Source organism: Scatophagus argus, chromosome 19 (assembly GCF_020382885.2).
Source record: "Scatophagus argus isolate fScaArg1 chromosome 19, fScaArg1.pri, whole genome shotgun sequence".
NCBI classification, from domain to species: Eukaryota; Metazoa; Chordata; class Actinopteri; family Scatophagidae; genus Scatophagus; species Scatophagus argus.
In genome coordinates this window covers 2,409,097-2,433,128 of record NC_058511.1, presented here as the reverse complement: position 1 = coordinate 2,433,128, position 24,032 = coordinate 2,409,097, and the positions used below count along the sequence as shown (strand labels likewise).

Sequence of the window (24,032 nt, the reverse complement as noted above, 5' to 3'; positions counted from 1 at the left end):
TACACATAAAAAGTGACAACTGCTGAACTTTTTTTTTTCCAAGTTGTTTTAATGTGTTGTCATTTACACGTGTAACTTGTACAAAGTTGGTTAGGCAGCTGGATTATTGAGCGTCGTAGTTAAAACAAAAAACAAAACATTACGTCTTGTGTCATTTCCTTGACCTCAATGGAAAACGTCACGAGGTCAAGGAAACGTGTGAAGAAGAAATTCATGAGGAGAGTGAGACCGCATGGAATTATGGGACAGCATCATCTCCTTTCATTTCATGAAGGATGTACCCTATTGCTAAAGGAGGTAAGAAAGGAAGCAGTGAAGGAGCTTTAGGCATTTAGAGACTCCAACCTGCAGCCCAAGCGTGAAAACAACCCTGACAGTGAATGTGTTTGCATATCTTTAGTGTGATAACATATTGCCTATGTAACTTGGCTAAGTGGCAGTGATGTGATGTAACACAAAAGATGTAGAATCCCTGCCAATGATAATACATTAAATAAATAAAAACATAAAAACTGGCCACAAGCAGCAGCAGCAGACATTTCAGTCTCTAGAAAACCTCTCGTCTACGACCAGTTCACACTTGAAATGCCATCCAGACTTTTAGCCCAGGACGAGGTGTATTTGAATCCACTCGTCTCGTGTTAACAAGTGCTGTAGTTTAGCTTGAAGTGACAACCTTGGACTGTAAGAATAACACCTGGTGCCATTCGGTCTCCTGCTTTAGAAGATTATCAGACCGTTTTCTTTTAGCCAGGCTCAAAGCTCAGCGAGTAACGAGTGATTCTTACACTGTGGGTTTGACAACGTGATACAAAGCATATGCTGGCTATACGTTGAGTAGATCAGCAGCCAAAGCAAAGTGAAATGTTTCGTAGTTGAGTTTTAACTTTTAACTAACTGAAAAACGCTATCGGAACTAATAAAAGGAATTACTGCATGAATGTCGTCCCCCTGCTTCTCCTGTCCGTCCCAAGCTTTGACTATCGGCAATGACCCTTTTGGGTGAGTATGGTGAAAAGTCTCTCACACACACACAAAACAAAACAAATCTGTCTCGATTCTGATTGGCTGCAGGGAGTCTGATAATTCATGACACCCGCTAAGCTGTTCAAGCTGCTCTACTTCAGACATGGATGTTGCTATAAGGACACCACAGATTGGGCAGCGCAGAAGGTCTAAAGCATCAGCAGTTTCAAGGTGGACACCCAATCCGGTCGCAACGAGTTGTGCTGCTGAGCAACAGACAGAAAACATCGTGAAGCTGGCGAGTATTCACACAGACTGCGTGGCATCGGTTACTTCACAGATAAAACAATTTAACCAGCAACATTTGAGCCTTTCCCTTAAGCATCAGTCAGTCTTCTTGTTCAAGTATGAATCCTTGTCTGAGGTCACAGGATTTTACAGTACAGACAGCTGCAGCGACATCAGCAGAGCAAAGCTGCAACACACCGATGATTCTCACTGAAGCTTCAAAAAAGAAATAAAATTCACAGTACGACGCTGACCAGGACAGGATGAGCGACAGTGAATACTTGTGACTTGCAGTAGAAGACGGGTCACTCTTTTCTGTTTATGTCTCTGTGCAAACCAAATGATTAGATGATTAACTAGCAGGGGGGTCGATGGAACACTGAAGCACATGTGTTTAAAACTGCCATTAAAACTGAGCCGAGCTCTAGTCGCGTCTTCCCAGCTCGCCCTGCAGCTGGACTTTTCCCCTCAACAGTGACTCACTTACAACGTCAGGTCTGTGAAGGCTAAGAGACTTACTGTGCAAAACTCCTGCAAGAAACTCAGAGATTTTAAGGCTCTTCCAGTAAACCGACAGAATGTGAATTCGAAACCGTCGGCGTCAGCTCTGAACCTTCAAAGCCTGACGCTGCAGTGGAATAATCACAACGGCGTGAAAACGTCTCACGTCCCGCAGGAAGCTTTAAGACTTGGAAAACTGGAATGGACTGAATGGGAACCTCCTCTTAGCGCTCACAGACCTCATCTACGTTCTAACCATGTGAACAGGAAGTGTTTGGCACAGCATCACCTCCTCGGTCAGGAGGATGTTGACGGAGCAGATCAGAGCTGCGAGGGGTGACGGAGCCTCGTTCAGCGTTTTCATGTCTCTAAGTGCTTTGGTAACCATCTCACACGTCCCGCTTCAGAAGTCCATCCCTTCGTCACTTTCACACAAGTCTGACGGAGCGTCGGTGCCAAAGTAACGATCGCCAAAATTACCTTCGGAGACAAAAAAAGAACAGGAAGTCAGAGACCTGGAACAACAACAGATCTGCCCCATCACGGCTGTCCGGCTTGTTGCTAAGGTCTTTGTGCTCAGACGCCAAAGCATCATCAGCTTTCATCCAGAACGCAGCAGCAGCAGCAGCAGCTTCCTCTCCATCTTTTCTACGTGACTCAGGGTTGATTTACCATTTAATACCTCCAACTGACAGAGACATAAATCACATTTGCTTCTCTTCCACTGCCTGCAAATAAAAGTTTAAAATAATTCATAAAGTTTTGCAGGGGCCGACCGACTCTGGAACACATAACTGAGCTGTTGAGCTCCAGCAGCACCGCGAGGTCAGTTCGCTCCTCTAATTTTTTCCTTTTTGCGACATCTCTAGATTTTTTTCTGGCCATTTTCGTTTGTGTATCTTTTGAAACCTTCATTCAAAACTCCAAACGTCCTTTTGTAACTGAGGAACAAACTGTGTGAAGCTGCTTCCTCCGAGGGGGAGGACACGTGCTCACCGATGCCTGGTATGATGTGGAACTGGTCGTTGACCTCCTTGTCCACCGCGGTGGTGATGATGCGGACTCTGGGGAAGGCGTAGGCCACCGAGTGGACGCCCATCTCGGCCATCAGCAGGGACAACAGGAAGATCTTGTCCTCTGCTACGTCATGGTCCTTCAGTGGAGGACGGGGACAGAGAGACAGAACGCTCGTCACTGACTGGTTTCCATTATGGCTGACCTAAAACAATCGCAGCTTTCAGTCGTCACGTGTTTCTTCACATGAATTAGATGGTTTATTCATCCTACACGTGACTTTGAGACAGAAATATGACGTTTTTCGTTGCTGCACAGAGGGAACATTTTGACAGAAAAAATGCTGGACATTTATAAGATGACATTTAGCATTCGTTTGTCAGTTTGTTTGTTTGGTAAACGCACTAGCAGCACTCGCACTGCCATGAGAGCAGCGGCTCCGGTGGACACGGTGCTGTCCATCAGGATGACGTAGTCTTCACTGATGTCTTTGGGCAGACGCAGGTAGTGAAGCTAAAGGAAAGAGACAAGACGGTGCACCACATTAAAAAAAAGAGCATTTATTCTCTGTTTATGAGCTAACATCATCAAATCAAAGCAAGAAAAATTCAAATTAAAATGAGACACAAATGGTGATTAATTACTGACACATCTTCAATTTGAATAGCAGCATTTTTATCCAGATATCTTATGTTAAAAGCAGAAAAAGCAAAAGAAACCAACACACTACATGTGCACAGACTGTGAGGTACCTCTGGTTCACCCGTGTCATGATTGGTCTGGATGAGGATCTTTCCCAGTCGGATGTCTTTGCACACGGCCATCAGGGCCTGCTCCATCGTCTCTCCTGCTCTCAGGATGGAAACACCGGTGATCTGCAAAAACACACACGAGGAACTGATCGTTCTGGGGATAACTACCAGGAGATGCAGTTCAAACGGATCTGAACACGCTGAAGAGGTGATGAAGGGGAGCACCACAACCCTCAGTACATCAAACCTTCTCAGACACGCTGCTGTGTGGAAAATTAGATTCATTATAAGGTAAAAAATGTTACCTTAATAACAACCAGGAGGGCAGAAGCTCAGAGGCAGACTTACTCTTTTACCGCTCAGCCTCTTGCCGTTATAGATGCCACCCTGAGGCGTCTCCACAGACACCGGCTGGAGGGGGGAGCAACGAAAAGGAAAATTAAAACCCCTTTTATCAACTGGCCACCGCGTCAGCTCCCACTTTATCAATTACACCTGTCAGCGGGATGTTTGGAGCAGAACACTAAATCATGGAGAACGCATGAGGTACTTGTTTATTACAACAACCTTAAAAGTACGCAGCAGGTCAGTTAATAATCTTCACTTTGACGCACAAAAAACTCACCTTGAGAGGCAGGAAGGAGAGGGCATGTTCGATCAGAAGCCTCATTAATCTCTTGGAGTAGAAGATAAACTCGTCTCTGTTCGTCTCCTTGTTCCTGCACAAACACACAACAGGTCAGGAGCAAAGAGGCTGAAGAAGATCGTGTCTCTGCAGCGAAAGTCAGCTTACGTCTGCCTCTGCTGCCGCGTCCATTTTTAATGTCAGCTCCTCAATCTAACAAGGCAAGCGCACGTTTGCTTTGAGAAGTGTGTGTGTGCGTTCTGACCTAATGATGGTGTGCATGCCCCGGACCTGCGGCGTGCTCTCCATCACGCTCAGGGTCTTGGGTAAAGGCTGCCCCTGGTGAGCTGAGGCCAGAGCTGACCTGTGAGAACCAGAGGCAGTGATGATAAAGTGATGCAGAAGAAGAAGAAGAGAGCCGAGCTGATGGATTAACAAGTGCTTTCCTCCTTTTTAAAGAAAAACCAGAGAGTGTCTGGCCAATGAGAGTAATTTGGTCTGACAAGAGCAGAACGACCATCCAGCCGACCAGAAGAAATCGAAATGAGCAGCTGAAGATGCTGCTGCTTCACCTGCACGGTGCATTCAGGTGATGTTTGTCCTGTTTCAGAAACTGAACAGGAAACTGAGCTGTAGCCTGCAGAAGCGGCTGCTGTTCAGTTACTGTAAGAGTAGTTGGGCTTTCTGTCTTGTTACTGCCAGCTAAACGATCATTTTCATCAATTTCTCGATTAATCGATTAGTTGTTTGGTCTATAAAGCAGTGAAAAATACTAATCGGTGCTTCCCAAAGCCCAAATTAACAAAAAATATAAAAAGTACTCAAACTGAATCAGGCGTCGGAAATTGGTGATTGATTTAATACTTGACAATCAATCGATTAATCGTTGAATCTCTACGGGCAAACATCGTGGAGCAAAGACCAACACAGGCTGTGCCATCACCAAAATGCAAAACAAGAAAATCAGCACACGTGTGGCGAATACACTTTCAAACACATGCTCACAATGTTTAAGAGCTGCATGCTCGGGTCCCGACTTCACAGAGACAAAACATGCTTTGGGTTCAACACTAAATTCTGCCAATGAGTTGATTTGTTTTCCTGCCAAAACAACTTGAATTCTGGTCATGAAAGGCACCAAAGACAACAAAGAAGCATGTTGGCCTTTCATATGCACATCCTCATTTTAACAAGTGAAACTCCTGACGCTAAAACGGGATGCACAGGGTGAGCCTCACATATCCCAGCGGAGCTTCCTCTGAAGAGGGCCACAGGTTTTCATTGGTTGAGTTTAAGAGATACAAAGTGAGGGTGCAGGGAGAAAAAGACAGAAGAAAATACAGAAAGGGAAAAATACAAAAGGAGAAAAGAAGGGAAAGAAGAGCATTAGAGAAGTACAACAGCCCCACTTCATCACAAATGCTTTCCAGTTCAGGGCCGAGCAGCAGCAGAAAACTCAATCCAATCAGTGTGGTTCATATCGGGCGACTCGGTTCATTCACACTCGGAGCAGGCTGCTTCAGCTGGAAAAAGAGATTAGACGTCCTTCACTGCCCAGGCAGGTACGCTGCAGGAGGAGAGCAGCCACTGCTGTTTAACAAACCCACCTGAGCGCTGAGATTTTTACGTGGACTTTTATTTTTTTAAACCGCTGGTGTCCTCTCAGCACATTTCACACAGAGCCTGCCAGCACATGTGAGTGTTTATTCAGGGGTTTGTGTGCTGCTTTGCCGTTCGGTGGCCTGTTGCTGCTGGAAATAAAGCTGATGAGAGCGGCGAGAGTGACCGAAACAAGCAGCTGACGATGAGCTGACGGACGCCGAAGCGCGTTTTCCTGACGTACGTTTTTGTGGCGTTTTGGGCGGCTGGCTATCGGTACTCGATATTTCAGTCTGATAAAAAGAAATGCATAAAATATGGAAGGAGTATCAAAGCACCTGATCAAGTATGGAGCAAAACAAAGTAGCAAAGAACAACTACTAGTGTCAGTATCACTTCAAGGTGCTGCTATTGTCATTTTTTAAATGATATTCAGCCCTGGTGTCCTATGATAAATAAATAGTCAGAGGTAGACAAAGTGTTTACACGAGATCCTGTATTTCCACTGTAATAGACCAATCACAGGAGGATTCAGTGCTGATTCAAGGTTATCGATGTCTGCAGGGCAGCTCATCAGTTAAGAAAAATAAACAAAACAAAAAAAAACAAGTATTTGTCATTTCAAATGAAGTACAGCTGAAAACGCAGGAAGGGAGAAGATGAAGTAATAAGAAAAGCAGCAGTCGTACCTCACAGTGATCTCACGCTGGAATGGTTACACAGCATTCAGCCAGGAAGGGGGGAGTCGTGCACATACAAGGAGACGCACACACACGGTTGTATGTGCAAACAGTGAGACAAACAAGGAGAAAAACAACATGAGATAAGCTGATCAGCAACATGAAACCCCGGAGACAAAAAGCCAAACATTTAACGCAAAATAAATGTTTGTTAAAATGCAGCTTCACAGTATGAACGCAGGGCCTTCACACCGAGTCTCTAACGGACTGTGTGAAATAACCACATCATGAGCGCTGTTCTCATTTCACAAAATCCTGTTAATTAACAAACGGTTTCAAGCAAACTGTAACTACACATAACAAAGAGTAGCTGCCGTCTGCCATTTGTGTGAGCTTCCATGCTGCAGGTGGGCGTGAAAGATGCTCTACGAGCGGCCATGAATGCTGAGGGTGGAACAGATCCTCAGTTTGGCGAAGGTCATACCGTGGCTGAGGTTACAGACAGGTGAGGAAAGGTGGAGAACACCTGGCCTGCCTTCGTGTGCTCATTCAGCTCAGGTACTTAATCCCCTGTCTCAAGTTGACTGAACTGCAGCGGGGAAACGAGGGGATAATGAGACTACGAACGCAGATTTCTGACTGACCGAGAAATGAAATCTTCAGTTTGTTTTTAGTGTAATTTTATCATTTTGAAAGATAGCTAAGAAAAGCTCACTGTGCCCGACTGTCTCCTGAACTGCCCAACAGGACAGGAAGTTAAGAAGACATTGAAGGCAAAATGGTTTAATCCAGCCAAAAAACAGAGGCTGTCTATCAATGAGCATGTTCAAACAGCAGAGGGGAGCGGTGAGAGGATGAGACTTAACACAGTGCACAAGACTGGAGACCTGAGCTGATGCTACATCCATCGCATAACACGAAGATTATCTTTAACCTTATAAAATACAAGTCAGTCCAGTTTTAAAAAGATTGAAACCACCAGAGAGCACAGGAGAGCGGCCATGTCATCCATCTTTACATACAGACAGCAAAGTAAACCCACATACAGGCCACGTAATACACCTCTAAACAGCCAGCGCTCCTTCTTACTTTAAGTTAATAAAGCACAGCTGCAAGGCACAGCACACTCTCTAAACTCCAGCTTATAGAAGAGCACATGACAGCATGCAGGAACAGCTGATCAATGACACATCAGAGGCTTCAAGTCGCAGCATGCTGACACGAAAGCAGCAGAGTAAGCAGCCAAATGTGCAGCAGTGATTGTTATTGGAATGATTATGAGGTTATGGCTGTTGTGTCCAACAGATTCCAGCAGCAGCAAGTGCAGATTATAGGAAACAAACAGCAACGCTCTTATCAGTGGGTGAGGCAGCACGTTTTCTACATAACAAATATGGACTTACAATCTATAAAGGCGGAAATAACCGAGATAAACCACATGTTCGTCTGAATGAGTAAAATCCTGCTCACGCACGAACTCTCACACAGAAACAGAAACGAGCTGAGGGCTCCTTACCTTCTCCAGCTGACTGTGGACGTGCTGAACAATCAAATCCAGAGCGACAAAGTTTTCTCCACCTGTAGGTCAAGTAAGGTTAAAACACAAAGGACAAAACTTTACTGACAATTTTTCACACGATGTCTTGAGCTCAACAGCAGCATTAAAAGGTGACGAGCACAACGAGACTTCATCTTAAACGCACTGGTGTACGCAGCTCGGAGCAGTAGAAGCCCAGTAGCACCAGTTTCAAGTACTGAAAAGAAGTACTGGTATTCAGTTAAGGACACTGACCTCTGGGCACCACAATGTCAGCTGACTGCACCGTGGGCTCGATGTACTGCTCGAATGCTGGCTTTACAAACTTATTGTATTGTTTGATGATGCCGCTGATGTCCCGCCCGCGCTGTGAAATGTCCCTCTTCAGCCTCCGTATCAGGCGGATGTCAGAATCAGTGTCCACAAACACCTTCATGTCCAGGAGCTAGCAGACAGGAGAGGAAAGGGAGAAGGTCGGACTAAGTAATCTGTGGGAGAAACCACTGACCATAAATAAAAACAGATCACATGAGAGCTTTGCAAAAGTGACAACAAAACATCTGGTTGCCCCCTGGTGGCCGGTTTCAGTACAGCTCATAAGCCCCTTCCCCTTCAAGTTAGCAGATGGGACATGAGCCAAACTAAAAACTCAAATTGTCATTTTAGGTCATTCTTATCATGCTGATGGTTCTAATTAGTTATTTGATGGTATAAAAGGGGGTGAATGAAATATCATGAAACATCATGATTGACAGTCGAGCGCTGCCCCTGACAGACAGGTGTGTGGGCGGGAACTCGACCCCACGGTTCCACCTCCTAATCAATGCTGCACAGACTCTGGCTCCAAATGACATCACCAGAAAAAATGGCAGCGCTCACATCCTGGATATTTTGCCTCTAGATGCATTTGTCATCTTTAAAATAATGTCAGTGGCACATACACAAGTAATGAATAATTTAATGAAATATAACATGATAAATACTAAATTAATAATTGCTTATTAACTTATGTCCCCCCCTTTAATTTATTAAAGGGGGGAGGAACAAATGGTAGACAGAAACAAAGAGAAACTGCATCCTGAAAAACAGCAAAAAGCATTTTGTGCCGCTTCCACGATTTGACGTTTTTACAGCTGAAATGTGATGTTGGGGTCAGGATGATGTCGAAGAGTCCAAAGTGCAAACCGAGGAGGCATCGGTTATCATTGTCACTTTAAAGAGAGAGTCAGTCGTTGATCTGTCCAACAAGCTCCATTACGCTGAAGCTCGGCTCAGCAAAACCAGGAAAAATCAATAAGCCAGCATCACAACAGAGGTGGAACAACAAAGAGGCAACAGCTTCGCGCACCAAAAGAAGAACTATTGATGACGACCGAAATAAAAAGAAGTTTGAGAGTGATTTAGATGGGGATGACAGTCGGGCTGCAGGTATAACTCAGTTGCACAACAAGCCAGTGGATTCTGCCTGCTGTAAATCTGACAAGCTGACCAACCAAAAGACAGCATGTTGCCGGAAAAGCACGGCTGTCGGCCTGTCGGAGGAGATGGATGAGGACTGGATTGCTCACAGAGGTTAGAGAGCAAGGCTGTGGCCGCACATCATTTTCTAGCCTGCTCCAACAGGAAGGCACTCGAGTTTGTTTAATCGCAAACTTTTTCTGTTTCTTCATGTGATGCAATGTGAATCTGAAGTAATCTAGGATTTATGAGCCAATCTGGCAGCCAAGGAACACACTGTGTTTAAACAATATACTGAAAACACATGGCAACTTGCCTGACAAAATGCCTCTCAGTTTAAAGTGACATTTTATTAATTTCTGGAAACTTTCCAAGTAAAATAAATGTGATTTGATGCTTATTATGGGGAAAACAGCAGGTCAGATAAAGATGAGAAGTGAAATTTTTCAACGGACACCTGTGCAATGTGGCACATTAATACAAACTTGGGTTTAAAATGAGCTTTTCTTTTAAATGAAATTAATTTTATCCTAATCTTCAAAGTGTTTTCAAGGAAATTAGAACATTACTGTGACTTTACACACATGTAAAATTACGTGTGATTGATGCACCTGAACACACATACAGTGTTGGCCTCAAGATATTTTTCAGCTGTATGAATTTACCAGGATCACCAAACACACAATAATTAACCAACGGTCACAAACAGGTTTTGTTTAAGACCTGCAGGTGTTGGAGGATGCAAATATTTGTTTGCTTGCGTGCATGTTTTGGTGCTGTGTTGTTAAACCAAATAAGCGCTTGTCAAACACTATTCATGCATGTATAAAATATTGGACCTGACTTCTTTTTGGCAATTTTGGCAGGCTTGAAGAATATAAATTTAACTACAAAAACTAATGGTAAAACCTGTGAAAGAGACGATCTTAAAAGATGTGGGTGTATTCCAGGTCGAATGGGAAAGATGCTGTTCTGTTGCATTATGGGAAGCGTAGAACTGAATGAAAGAGCCAGGATATCTTTTTGAGTTGTCCCCGCTGAGTGCAATACTACATCCCTGCACTACTCCTTTAAATACACGAGGAAGAAAAAAAAATAAGCTGCTTCATTAAGCTGATGCTAAAACTGCATAAATCCAGTTAGCCATGAAGCAGTGCAACTTCTCTGCAAGCTCGCCCACAACGGTCTGATAGCACAGGCCATATTAAAAGGAAGAAGCCATTTTCTTATCTTCCATCATCTTCTCACAGTATAAATCCGTCATCAATCCAACCTGAGCATCACGTGTACGTCTGCATGCAGCTTCTCAGTTTCTCAAGCCAGACCTCAGATTTGCAGCAATAACTGACTTCCAATTACAAGAATGGACACAAAACCCAATTAATCACAGCGGACAACGTTATTAACTGAATCAGAGGGTAATCAACCACACAGCTGGGTCTCAGGGGAGGCTGGGTGCCTTATCACCACGGTCCAGCACACACTCGCGTTACCAAAGGTTGAGGAGGACAATGCAGCACAGCTGTGGGACGACTCTATGCTACGATGAACATGTAGAAACTCCCCTTTAACTCATATGGATTTCTTGTGATCCTCAGCTGCATCGTTACAAAGGCCACAGAATTAATCTTCCTGTGTATGTAAACCAGGTGTCCTCTTCACATGCACACAAACATGGGTGAACATTCCAGCATTATGTTTTGTGCTTTTTCTTTTCTTTTTTTTAACCAAACACTTTGGCATTTTTTTAAATGTACAAATTAGAAAGAAAGAAAGAAAAAAAGCTATATATATAAGATTAAAACAGACTTTTGTTGATTATTCTTACCTTCAGCAGCTCCTTGTTAGCAAAGGCCAGGATGCCCTCAAAGATGACCACATTGGCCCCGTACACCGTTTTCTGTCAACGCGAACACATTTCAAGGTTAAGAAGCCCAGCTTAAAACAAAGCTCATAGGCTCATATTTACACACTCCTCACATCCTTACTGGCTGTGTGTGTGTGTGTGTGTGTGTGTGTGTGTGTGTGTGTGTGTGTGTGTGTATAACATGGAGGAGAAAATACACAGCCATGCTTCCAGCTCCATGTCAAAGTGCATGTACTCAAGTTAGTGTGGCCAAAGTTAGTCTGGAAGTTTGTCACTAGATGTAATTAACTTCTTAAAGGGCAATAAAGGTGACATTTTGTTGACTCAACAAGCACAGGATCTACACACTCCAGGACAGAGAGGAAACAACATACATCCTTGAAGTTGGTACGCGATCCACCATCGAGCACATTTGTATTTTGCAACATGTTCCACAAGGGTTCACAGAGGGGGAGGAGTCTTACAGATCTTATTAGAGCTGTGGAATATTAAATCATCCATCTTCTCACTATATCTTATATTTTTTACCCTCAGGTGTCCATAAATTACCAGTTATGAACTTGCTTTTAAAATAAAAAATGTGAAATTATTGGTTATCATATTGGCATTGACCAAGAGAAGCAGGCCATTATCAGTTTAGTATAAAGGCGGAAATCCATATGATGCATCCTTAATAAAGCTGCTTCCAAACAAATACGGCTTAAGAACAGTTTTCATAAATCAGCCAACACACAGTTTACAGATAAGCAAACTGCAGGATTTCATGCAGCCACGTGGACACACAAGCACAACCTCAGCACATGTTCTTGACTTTTATGTGATGAACCTCATTTTGAACCTGTTTTACCACCAGGTAGTGCAAACGTGTGCGTGTGTATGTGTGTGTGTGTGTGTGCGATTAATCACCGTCTCAATCAAAGACAGAATGGTGCTGAGTATGTCACAATCTTATTACCTTCCTCTGAGAGCTTCATGCTAAAGTCAATGGACTGGACACATCAGTATTGATTTGGAGAAAGAGAGAGAGAAGAAACAAAGCGTCCATGCGAGGTTGTGTGTGAAAAGCAAAGAGTGAATTCTGAAGAAACAGATGAGTGTTTATCGATTTGTTCATTTCCCTGTTCTTTGCAAAGAGATGATTTACTGGGTCTTAAACATGTTTGGGGGAGAGAAGGTGGCCTGCTGTTTTACCAAAGAAGAAGCAGCAGCAACTCTACTTCAAACAACTGAGAGGAAAAACACACAAGTGAACAGCACACAGCCTGAAGCTGACTGGCCCTCGCAGCTCTCAGCACCCTCGGGGCCTGAGGCTTAATTACACTCACCCCAGTACAAAAGGCCCATAAAATCATTCCAGAGTCCCAAGTCGTGATAGGCGATTTCCCGCGTGGTGGTGTGCCTTTCAGCCATGAAATTACATTGCAAAGAAATAGAGGAGTTGTCAGGGTGCTACAGAGCCAGATTGATTCTGCACAATGCTTTTGGAAGGGGATTTGTGCTCTTTGCTTAGGTTAATGTCCTGTTACACTGAATCCTGAATAATTAGCAAATTAGCAGGGGTCCCGATAGACATCAGCTCGAAAGATGAATACATCCCCAGAGGGGGTTCAAGAGCGTCGTCAACTGCTTTTATTCTGGTGAAGAAATACCGTCCTCGAGCACCTTCAGAAATATAACGGGAGAAAGAATCTGCAACACTAGTGTTACTTTTCATATGATTAAAAGTCTCCTCCCATTATACATCATGCAAGGAGGAGCCACAGGAAGTAATTTGTCCAGTCAACAGAGCCACATTATCAGTTCCATCTCTCTACTGCTTCCTTCACATAGCGCAGATCTGTTAGTCAACGTGGTTATATCAAGTTTGAAAACAGAAGCATGAGGACATGAAATATCACAATCTCTACAATTCACCTGAAAAACAGAGTGTCCAATGTGGACACGTTCAGGATCAATCCGAGATCTAAAATCCTCAGACTGCCCTAACATGGCCACAGAGCAGGACGGGTGGGAGATTCTGAATCAGGTTCTGAATTCTGAATTATCAGGTGTGACGACTAACTCAGAATTACAAACACTCGATAACTGCAATGAACAATAATGGTACTTTTACGTTAATTACACTGACACTCACGCATGTTTATCGCATCATTTCTGTGTCACTATTCCACGTGTGCGTTCGTGATAAAAAGGTAGTTTGGAGATCAGACCGATCCATCTGGGCTTCCTCGTGGGGAAAGATGCTGTAACGTGTGACCCCTCCCTGTTAGTGACAAAGTCTTACCCATTCTTTGCGCCTGCAGTGAGTCGTGAAGTCGTAAACTGGGACTTTGATGCTTTTTCCTTTCTTCAGCTTTCTGAGGACGGTGATCAGCAGCTCAAAGTCGAAGGCATCAGGGTGGTCAAAGTTATACTCGTTCTTGGCTGCGAGCTCCTGCTGTTCTTTATTCAACACCTAACACCCAAAAAAAACCCCAAGTTAAGCATGTCAGGACAGACGATTTTCATTTAACTCTTTACAGTTATGTAGATATATAAATTAATATTATAAGGTTGCTGGGTGTTGGGCTGCAACTTATACTTCCATTTTATGGCAGATGTTTTCGATCACAAATGTGGGTTTTGAAAGGTTTCTGAAAGTGGATGCTTAGATACTGACAAAGTATTAGTGTGTGACCACGAGAAGACTCATTTCATTCAGGAAATGGCAAAGTCGGAAAAGCTGAGCTGAGCACAAACACATGAAAATGTATTTAAAATTCAATGGGATATGAGGAAATCCTGTCACAGTTCAGGGTCTATGTGACAGAAAGTTTAAACAATAATTTGAGTCTTTCCAGCCAAGACAGGTGTGCAGATGTTTTAGTTTTTTGACATCCACTCACTTCCTGTTCTTCGTTTTGGTATCTCCTATGCTAAGGCTTCTAATCCAGCCACTTCACCTCCTCCCTGCTTTAATCTACACTTTACACTTCATGCACTGATTGCGTGTAAAGTCTTCTGTTTTGTCAAACTAAATTTAAAGGCGGCTCAACACAGCAGAATGTAGAAGTACTTCAGTCAGAACAAACATGCTCTTCGATTCACCTCCAGTCAGTCACAATACGTCTACGTATTTATTGAACGAGTATATGTACACAATCCACACATTCCTTCTTTCTTAAATAAGGACATAACATCAGAAATCTATATTTATATTCCAGCATGTGAACTTTCAGAATAAAACCTCTCTACTTATGATACTCATTAGTATTCAATCGATTACAACAACTAGGCCCAGTCCACAGAGACATAATCACTCTGTGAGTAAAGCAAATTGAAAATAAACAAATAAATAAACAAAACAAAAAGCCAAATCAACTTCTCAGAGGAGAGAGCAGGATAATCAATATGAACTACTGCGTTCAATCGGTTATCAATCAGGAGCGTTTATTCGCCACGCTGAAATCAGGGATTATTAACCTACAACGATGAAGAAAGAGACGGTTTGATTTTACATCCGTTTAACGTTTAGCTTGCACTGTTGGGACATCGTTTTAAAATAAACCATTTGTTTATGGAACACTTAAAATGCTGAGCATGTAATCTGAAATATTATTGGATCAATTTAAAGCATTTTTGTACTTCTAAGATGCCATTAAATCAAATGTTTTTATTCACGCTTTAAATGACACTTTGCACTGAGTGCTGTTAACTGGATGTTGTACCTTGTAGAAAGAGTCCATGGAGAGCAGGACCACCCAGGGAACATCCAGTGCTTCGATGATCTTATTGGCTACTGTGGTTTTACCCGAAGCACTTCCTCCACACAGACCTTCATGAGGACGACAGGAAGAACCACAACACGTTTACCAGTAAAGAACAATGGACGGAAATCACAGCCACATATTCGTCATGGCCAGTCCTGATGGTTTGTTGGTGTTTTTTTTTTCTTTAATCAAAATGACCACATTATCTCCTTTTATTTATCTAACCTGCAGAGTACAGCTTCAGCACACCTCTGTCTTGACCCAATAGTAAAACTGGCAGATTTATTGACACATGAGAAATACTCAATAGCTGCAGATCAACTTGATAACATTAACCCAAGAACTTATGACAGTACGACAACACTTCAAACACAGATATCTAACAGGACAGAATGATGACATTTTATACGTAGAGGTCAACTTCGCTGTGACTTCATGATGTTTTCTGTCGGTTATTTAGCAGAACTCAGTAACAGAGGACCTGACTTCACATGTGCTCACATACTGAACTGGTGACGCTAATCTTTGGTGTCCACCTTGAAACTGTGCTGATTGTACTGATCTTCAGTGCTGCCGGGTTGAACATGTCTCTGCAGCAACCCCCATATTTGAAGCTTTGCAGTTCACCACAAGCGCGTTGGTTTGGATGATACTGAGCTTCAGGTAGTTGCTGTTGTGCCATTGGGCCACGTGACAAAGCTCTCAGTCACTGCATACAAGCCAAGGGTAGTAATAAGTTTCATTTCTTTATCCTTTCTGGCTATTAACAGCCCTACCTTTCAAACATGACATCCTCATTTCGTGTCTGCAAAATGTAACCTCCAAGCCAAAGAAAATATTAGCCTATCATCAGGGGTTACTTTCCAAGAATAAAGACATTAAACAACTGTTTTAACAGGCTTAGTAGAACTAAATTTGACAGCTATATCTGACTTTGGTGTGTAAAATCAGTGAAGTGTCCCTTTATCCACATTTGAAGCATTGGATGATACTGAGCTTCAAGTGACTGTCACTGTCCCATGTAATGCAGTTCTCCATCAGTCTCTGAATATATTATGGGTCCAAACAGACGAGTTGCACAAACAGTAAAATGAACTGCAACAGACAGACTTTGCAGTATGTGTGTGTATGTGTGTGTGTGTGTGTGTGTGTTTGACATTCACTGAGCTGATGTGCCATGGTGAAACACATCTGACTGGCATGAACAGGAATACGTGCAGGGAGAGGTGAACATTATCTTCAGTAGGCAATCTGGTATTGTCACTGTGTCGCTGTGTTGCCTGGTTATAATTTCACACTCGGCTGTTCTGTAGTTGATTGTTGCCCCAGTTAAAAAGGTCCAGACTGTGGAACTACAGGGACGATAAATGCGGGGATGGGGGTGAATAAACAAAAAGAGGAGTGACGATCAGAAGGGGAGGTGAGGACAGAAACACATTGTGAAGCATCATAGATACCAGAGCCAGTTTTTTACCTCCTCAGTCTGGTTTTACTGCTAATGGAAACGGCAGTTTTATCTGCCGTAACAAGCTGTTTCAGAGGCAGGGCTGCACAGCCAATCTGTCATGTATGCTGAGTTTGTTGGAACACAGTAAATAGGATTTGATTTCTTTTAAATATGTTCAATTTGCAAGTCACAGCCAGTATTTCTGTAACCTCTCTGAAGCTGTAATCATACACAGAAATGAGGAGCACTGCAGCATGTTAAACTCAGTCTCCGTTAAAAGCTAAGTTAAAAACGCTCCCCAACAATTCGCTAAATGTTGTTTGTAGAAGGAGCTCAAGAAGCTACTTTGGTTTCTGAAAACATGCACACCCAATAAATACACAACAACCTGCAAAAGCAGTCAGACAGTTTGCTCTGGGTGGGTTCCCAGGACTGTTCTAGGCTTCAAGTTACAAATGCATGATGATTTTTGCAAAGGTGCAATATTTTCCCATTCATTTTGGCTTATACCAATGTGTGTGCATTTTCTTTTTCACCAAAATGCAGAGAACATCAAGTGTCTCCTCACAACAACTCCACACAAACTGCTACACTGGCATAATCATCTTTTCTCATGTGTACCTTCCGTTTCAACCTAATGAGGGGCTATGACGAGCTACTGGAACAAGGCACTCATGGACAAGGCCAGAGAACAGGGACCTACTGAAATGCTACTGGAGGCCAAGATCAGGGCAAAACGAAGGGAAGTCAGTCATCTTAGATCCAAAGAGGGATGATGAAGAAAGGACTACCAATGAAGTCTACACCTGAGGCACTGGAGACTCCCAAACAAAGACTGAAGAGATACACACAGATGTTCTCCAACGAACCATCCACAGTGTACTCTCTGTAGCAGGGCAATAACAAGACAACAGATCCACCCAGGGCTGAGACTGAACAGTACCAATGGTAACCAGCACAATGGCAGAAATCCAACAAAGAGAGTCAGGCATGAAGAGCTGGACAGCACCAGGCCCTGATATGATCAATGCCTACTGTCTAAAGAAGCTAACTGCACTCCATGAGCACCTAGCAGCACAAATGAACAAGCTGCTGATGGATGAGACGCACCCAGAGTGACTAACCCATGGAAGGACAGTCCTAATCATGAAAGATCCTCAGAAGGGAGCAATTTCATTCAACTAATGGTTAATAACCCGCCTCTGCACAACATGGAGGCTCCCGTCACGCATCATAGCAGCTAAGACAAGTACGCACATGGATCCATACGTGACTGGGGCCCAGAAGGGAATTAGCAGCAATACTAGTGGAGCCAAGCACCAGCTATTGGTCGACAGAGCAGTCGCTTGGGACTGCAAGACCAGGCAGACCATGTGAACCGCCTGGATGGACTACAAGAACACAGAAAGCTCATTGGGAAAATCTGTATAAATACTAAAGCCCCTTCTAAACCTTTTAGAATACACATCAGTGTCTCTATCTAGGATATAGATATAGAGCGTGAGACAGCAGAGGCTTTGGAAGAAGAAGATATATATGCCGCGTCTCCCCTCGCTCGTCATAGGCAATGTGAGGTCGCAAACAAGACGGACGAGGTAGCAGCGCTAGCCAGGAGTCAGAGGGGGTACCAGGAGTGTAGCATCCTGTGTTTTCCAGAAACATGGCTGCACCAGGTAATATGCGACAGCGTATCATGGCTGCCTTTTGACTACAGTAAACAGCAAATTTATTTACATGAAGGGACAGGACAGGCTACGCCTCCCATGTAACACCATGATCACAGGTACAATAATCACATGAAACTACACACACTGGCTTTAACTTGAGGGCAGCTAAAAATTATTCTTTGGGTTCATTAGGGACTCTGTAGCAGCAGGAGATGGAGATAAGGGATGGCTGTCTGAAAACACTGATGAGGACCTAATCAATAAGACATGCAGCAGAACAGAAGTGCAGAAGTAGATGACCGTTGCCTGATCTCTCACCAATAACAAAGGCCTCTTTGAATGTCGTCCCGGTCACGTTGTACCAAGGTGGTCTGCCGGCAGTGTAGATTGTCCGTTTGTTCGTCCTCAGCAGTGGAGGCTCGGTCTTGGACTGGCTCGTGGCCCGTTTTTGTGGAGATAAAGACGGGGTCAAAGGACAACGGGGGACACGGTTCGGGAGGCCATCCAGGGAATCATCCCCACTCCCGCTGGAGTTAAAGAAGAAGAAGAAGAATCAACTTTATTTGCAGTATATATATTTTTACATACACATACTGAATTTGACTTCTGCATTTATCCCATCCTTAGATGAACACACACATGCAACACCTGGCCAATTACATGCAGTGAAACACACACAGGAGCAGTGGGCAGCATCAGGCGCCCGGGGAGCATATTGGGGGGTTAAGTGCCTTGCTCAAGGGCACATCAGCCGGCTAATGAGGGGGGGGAGCATTTTTTCGCAGTAATCACTCCACCACACCCAACTTTTTCCTGCCCGTCCGGTGGGGGAATCGAACCGGTGACCCTCCGATCACAAGCCGCTTCTCCAACCCCTAGGGCATGGCTGCCCCAAATGCAAAACGCTGAAAAGCACGAGGACGCTGCGAGCAGGGTTCGAACCTGCGTGATAAGATCCCATCGGATTTCAAGCCCAACGCCTTAACCACTCAGCCATCGCAGCCATTCATAAAGACAGGAGGATGACACACATGCTGAGATCAGACAGCAGCACACTGACTCTTCCCTACAGGTTCAGCTCAATGTATACAAGCTTATCAGAAAGTAAGTTATTTGGAGACTTAACTGCAGAATGGATTTTATATGGCCATCATTTAGTCCTCATGACTCTCTTGCTTGCGTGCTCACTAGTTTCATTTCCTTTATTTGCAGGTTGCCATCAGAAATGCCTTGTAAGCTCATAGCTGGCCTCAGCTGCTGCATGCCAGCACAGGTATTTAATTCTATAGTATCTGCAGGTCCACACTGCTAATTGTAAGACCGGCCCTTTACAGGCCTTACAGTCAAAAGGATACTTTCGATTGTGAGACCTGAAAAGGGACCAATATCTTAAAAATGTGATAATTTAAAGCCTTAATTCTGGGGCTTTTGTGGACCTGCATATACTCTGCTGTCTTGCAGAGAGACAAGAGGGAGTCTATGAACTCTAGTGCCTCCCTCTGAACTCCTCTCTCCACAGTGAGGCTTCTGCTGTCGGTGTGGTTGAGGGGGAGGAAGGGGGAACTTGCCAACACTCCCCAGGAAATCACATCGCTGCCCTGGACACAGTTCAGCAAGGGCTGGGGCCAGCATTCACATGAGTAAGGCTGTCATCACTTGGCTGGAGCATTTTCTGACTCTAATCCAGCTATCTTAATATCTTCCCTGCACACTTGAGCATTGTGAGAACAAGAAGTTAAAAAAAACAATCCAAATATGGAAATTTAACGTTGTCTTTCTTATCGATAAACACAAACACCTTGCATATACAAATCCTGATATTATAATATAATCCTAATATTCTGCTGGCGACATTAGTTACCAAATCATTGTAACGTAAATATAAACTTGTCTCCAACTGTTTGTAAATATAAGTTCATGAATGATATCTCCGAAGACAGACCTTCTCTATTAATTAATTAATTAATTAAGATACAATGTGTAAAGTTTATTAGTTAGTCTGTAGAAAAGATAGTGGAGGAAGCCTGGGGGTAGTGCCTGTTAAGCAAATATTAACCTGGCCTACTTCTAAATGAGGTCTGCCATGAGATAAAATAATTACAAAATTTGGGACTGTGATAGTTCCAGGTAAGACAGGTGTTCGCACACACAGCTACGGCATATCCTGATTCACAAAACCAGATTAGCATGGCTGCCAGACGAGACACCTGACCCCCGCCTCCACATCCTCAGTGCTACGTGTTATGAATGAGCGAGTGTTAGCCACGAAGTAGCATTAGCTGTCGCCGTGACGAGCAGGGAGACATTACATTCAGTCTTCTATCAAGAGCATTTAAATGCTGTTATTAGCCCCTGTTCATTTACAGTTACATTCATACAAAGCAGACTGAAGATAGTTTTGTGTTTTACTGGTGGTTATGTAAGCCGAATTTACCAAGCCAAGCTAAAGCGCTGTCAAATAAGACACATATCAAATATAAACGTCTGCCAACAAGATAATGTGCACAATTCTACAAACTTTCACCAAGGTCTGGTGTGACGCCTTACTTACAGCAGGTCAGACCGTTATAAACGCCTGTGCAGGCAGAGGGAGGTAGCTGCGGTTAACACAAGTGTAGCTAGGTATAACACTGCACACGACCTTCTGACATGTATTTTATACTTCGGCCACAACCCCCCTGTTGGATTTTGAGTGTTTCCTTGCCTCTTTGTCTTTCGCTTTTGTAGACTGCAGCCATGCAAAGACAATGCGTGGGGATGACTGTGGAAGCTAGCAAGATAGCTGGGTTAGCTAGCTAACGTCAGCCGGTTTTCACTTTACTGCTCCTCTGCAGTGTACTGACTTGTGCCACAGACATTAATCCTTTATGTTTTACCTGTCAGACCTTAACACGGACCTGTCTCCTTCCATCCCTTCATCTGTTTGATGTTCGTCTGATTTGCTATCGCTGATTGCTGTTTCCATGTCTGCTCGGCGCGGCGCGGCGCGGAAACCAAACACTGGAGGCGTCATGACGCCAGCAGACGTAAAGTAACGCTGCATTTATGGCAATCGGAAAACTGTTAACAAAAAAGTCCTTCAGGCTTCACTCATTATCAATTCGACTGAGAATAGCGCAGAAGAAATGGGACTGTGTGTTGTGTTAGTTCAATAAAGAAAGAATTTGAAATAACTTCAGATCAGTCCTCTGTGACGTTAATTAAACATGAGTTGTCACACAAAGTTGTATCTATTTCATGACAGAAAATGTGCAACGTTTGAGACAGGGGTGATTGCTTGTGAACCTTTTACTTAGCCTATAGCATACTTTTTTGCAACAACTGTGAGTTAATTTGGGTCAGAGACAATATAATGCAAATAAATAAAAGTAAATAAATGCCACATAATTAATGACGTTAATTCGGTTATTAACGTTAGCGTCAGTTAGCGACAGTTCTAAAATGGCTGTCAAATTCTAAAATAGATTCGCTTTCAGACTGAAACGATGGCAATTCCAAAAGAAGTCCTAAAAATTACTATAATTTCATCATTCATGTTTTATTTATCTTTGCACTCATCAGTAAGGACCACTGCTCAACGTCTTATGCGTGTGGTTGAAAATACATCGCTAACAAATTATATGTAACTTCACTTCACAAAAAAGCCAAAGATTAGAGTTGGCCACATTTACGTTTGTCTCACTGGCATGTGAAAGCAGCATTGGCGCGGTACAGTCATGAATGACGACCAGTGGCGCGAATCCACACTGACCCCGTATTTTTGCATTCTGTAATGCCTCATGATGCACATTTAGTATGGACACGCTGTCCATACTGCAGGCTACTTGTTTACATCTCAGTCTTCGGCCTTTTACAGCCATAATTCAAAGTACAGCGAGGCTTCATTTTCTATGGACGTTAAAGGATTTTATCGGTGGCCTGTAGGCCGATGTAAATAATATAACATTTTAAATCATTTTTAACGAGATGGAAGTTACTGTTGGGTGCACAAAACAAGTTAATATTATTGTTATTATTATTAATAATAATCTTTTGGTATGATTAAGAATCTTTTCAGGGCTTTTCTCCAAAACAACGTAAAAACCCTGCTTTACTTCATGAGCTCAGATTATTATTATTATTATTATTATTATTATTATTATTATTATTATTATTATTGTACAAAGTCTATATTTTGAATCTGGTAAATACGGTTTTCTTTTAAGACTGAATCTGGGATAAGCGTTGATGTTCTGCCTGCATCTTTTCAGCACGGCACCACATGTCAAGCTGTTGTAAACTCGTCAGCTAAGAAAGGTTATTGGAGTCTTCATCCTCACACAGCGTGTGGTGTGACTGATTTATTTAGAATTAAACAAAACAAAAAAAATAAGCCTGAACAGTGAATCCTTAACTAACAGGTGCCAAGTTTTGAACAGTACATTCTCATTGTCTTTTGTGGGAATTAAAGATCGTTCAAGGCTCAGTTAGACGGGATAACGCGTTTCCGTTACGACCACAGCTTTTCTCGTTTACACTGTGAAGGTTGTCCCCACCGGAGGTCCCGCTCGCATGGGGACATCAGTCTGGCACTTTGAACTAACGGTCTCCTGTCCGTCCCCGTCCATCACAGCAGCTGCAGTGTGGAGCTCACTGTTCACTGCAGGTGCATGTTCGAGGCTACAACTCCAGCCTAATTAAAGACCTCCCTCAGAAACGCCCGCATGTGGTTTCCTCCTCCTGCCTCCTCAACACCGCAATGAAGGAATTTATCCGTTTGTTCTGCTCTTGTCTCGGCTGACTTTCCCCCGCTTCGAGTGAACATCACGGGAACCGGACCTGCAACTCCTGCATCATCCTCCTCCACACAAGAAGAAGAACATCATCCTCACTTCTTTATTCTTCCTTCTCAGACGGGACACCGACTGGCTGCAGGCTGAACCGATGGATACTAACGCTGGGAAATCAGAGAAATCTCAACTGATACACGAGAAGAACGCGAAGATGTATTCTCTGAAACTGCAAAGGTAGGAAACATGTTTCATGTGACTTCAGCTGCCCGGAGAATAATGCTGCATGTGGGGCTGCCTGCTAAGTTACCTGCACGTGCCAAATTTGGCACGCAATTTAAAAATAAATAATTAACAAATTATTATAAAAATTATTTAGTCGTGTCAAATTTAAAGGCAGCGGCCGGTATGAGAGGAGGACGTCTGTTTCTCGGTGATTTTTTATTTTTATTTTATTTTACTTTTTTATTTTTATTTTATTTTTTGAATAAAAAAGTGAATATTTTGCAGTAATCACAGCCTGGTCTCTGCAGGGTACATCCCGCGTTGACGCTGCATTATTATGTTTGTATGTTGTGCAGCTCGTGTGTAACGTGTGACGCGAGCAGTTGTTACTGTGTGTGCATGTTAAGCAGGCTGCGGACTGTTTTACGCGAATGAACAAATTCATTTCCATGCCTGGCTTGTTTCTGGACAGCCTGTGACAAATGGCCCCGCGGCCGGCTCACTGAGCAATGCTAAAAAGTCATCATCTGTCATTAGGGAGGCACGAAGCAGCTCCGTTGCACGTCCAGGCTGCGTGAGACGCAGAGAAACGGAAACCGCTGAGGTTAAAACACAGTAAATACGTGCAGGTGTTGATACCTGCAGGTGGAGGTGCCACCGATAAAACCACAGAGGGTTGTTATCATTAATTCATTTTATATGAGGGAAATATTTGAATTAAGAAAGCCAGGAAAACAGTAATATTTAAAAAAATTCGTTTGCCTTTAATAAGATAAAATATTTTTAACGCAGAAACTGTTTCTGTTTTTAAAAACAAAAGAAAAAGATCATCTTGTCTCAATCAGATTCTTAAAGGTTATTTACCTTAAATTTAACGTGTACATTTTG

The 24,032-nt window shown here is 43.2% G+C and overlaps 1 protein-coding gene and 1 non-coding gene across 4 annotated transcripts; both read right to left on the bottom strand.

Moving 5' to 3' along the window:
* Window positions 1-23: 23 nt before the first annotated feature.
* si:ch211-243j20.2 (uridine-cytidine kinase-like 1) lies at window positions 24-21,186 on the bottom strand. Of its 3 annotated transcripts, none has more exons than XM_046372742.1 (15): window positions 21,048-21,186; window positions 18,469-18,677; window positions 14,995-15,101; window positions 13,572-13,742; window positions 11,249-11,320; window positions 8,218-8,407; window positions 7,942-8,003; window positions 5,385-5,404; window positions 4,412-4,510; window positions 4,147-4,240; window positions 3,870-3,932; window positions 3,522-3,644; window positions 3,175-3,282; window positions 2,752-2,908; window positions 24-2,235 (listed from the first exon to the last, which is right to left on the bottom strand). In XM_046372742.1, exons 1-15 carry the CDS (start codon window positions 21,161-21,163, stop codon window positions 2,159-2,161), a joined length of 1,668 nt encoding a protein of 555 aa, XP_046228698.1. In that variant the 5' UTR covers window positions 21,164-21,186; the 3' UTR covers window positions 24-2,158. The 3 variants fall into 3 exon arrangements, with proteins under 3 accessions (XP_046228698.1, XP_046228697.1, XP_046228696.1); XM_046372741.1 differs by lacking the exon at window positions 5,385-5,404 and adding an exon at window positions 6,435-6,451 and having other exon boundaries at window positions 21,027-21,182; XM_046372740.1 differs by having other exon boundaries at window positions 21,027-21,182.
* On the bottom strand, window positions 19,072-19,153 carry trnas-uga. Its single transcript has one exon. It is a non-coding gene; the product is annotated as a tRNA-Ser (tRNA).
* Window positions 21,187-24,032: the final 2,846 nt, after the last annotated feature.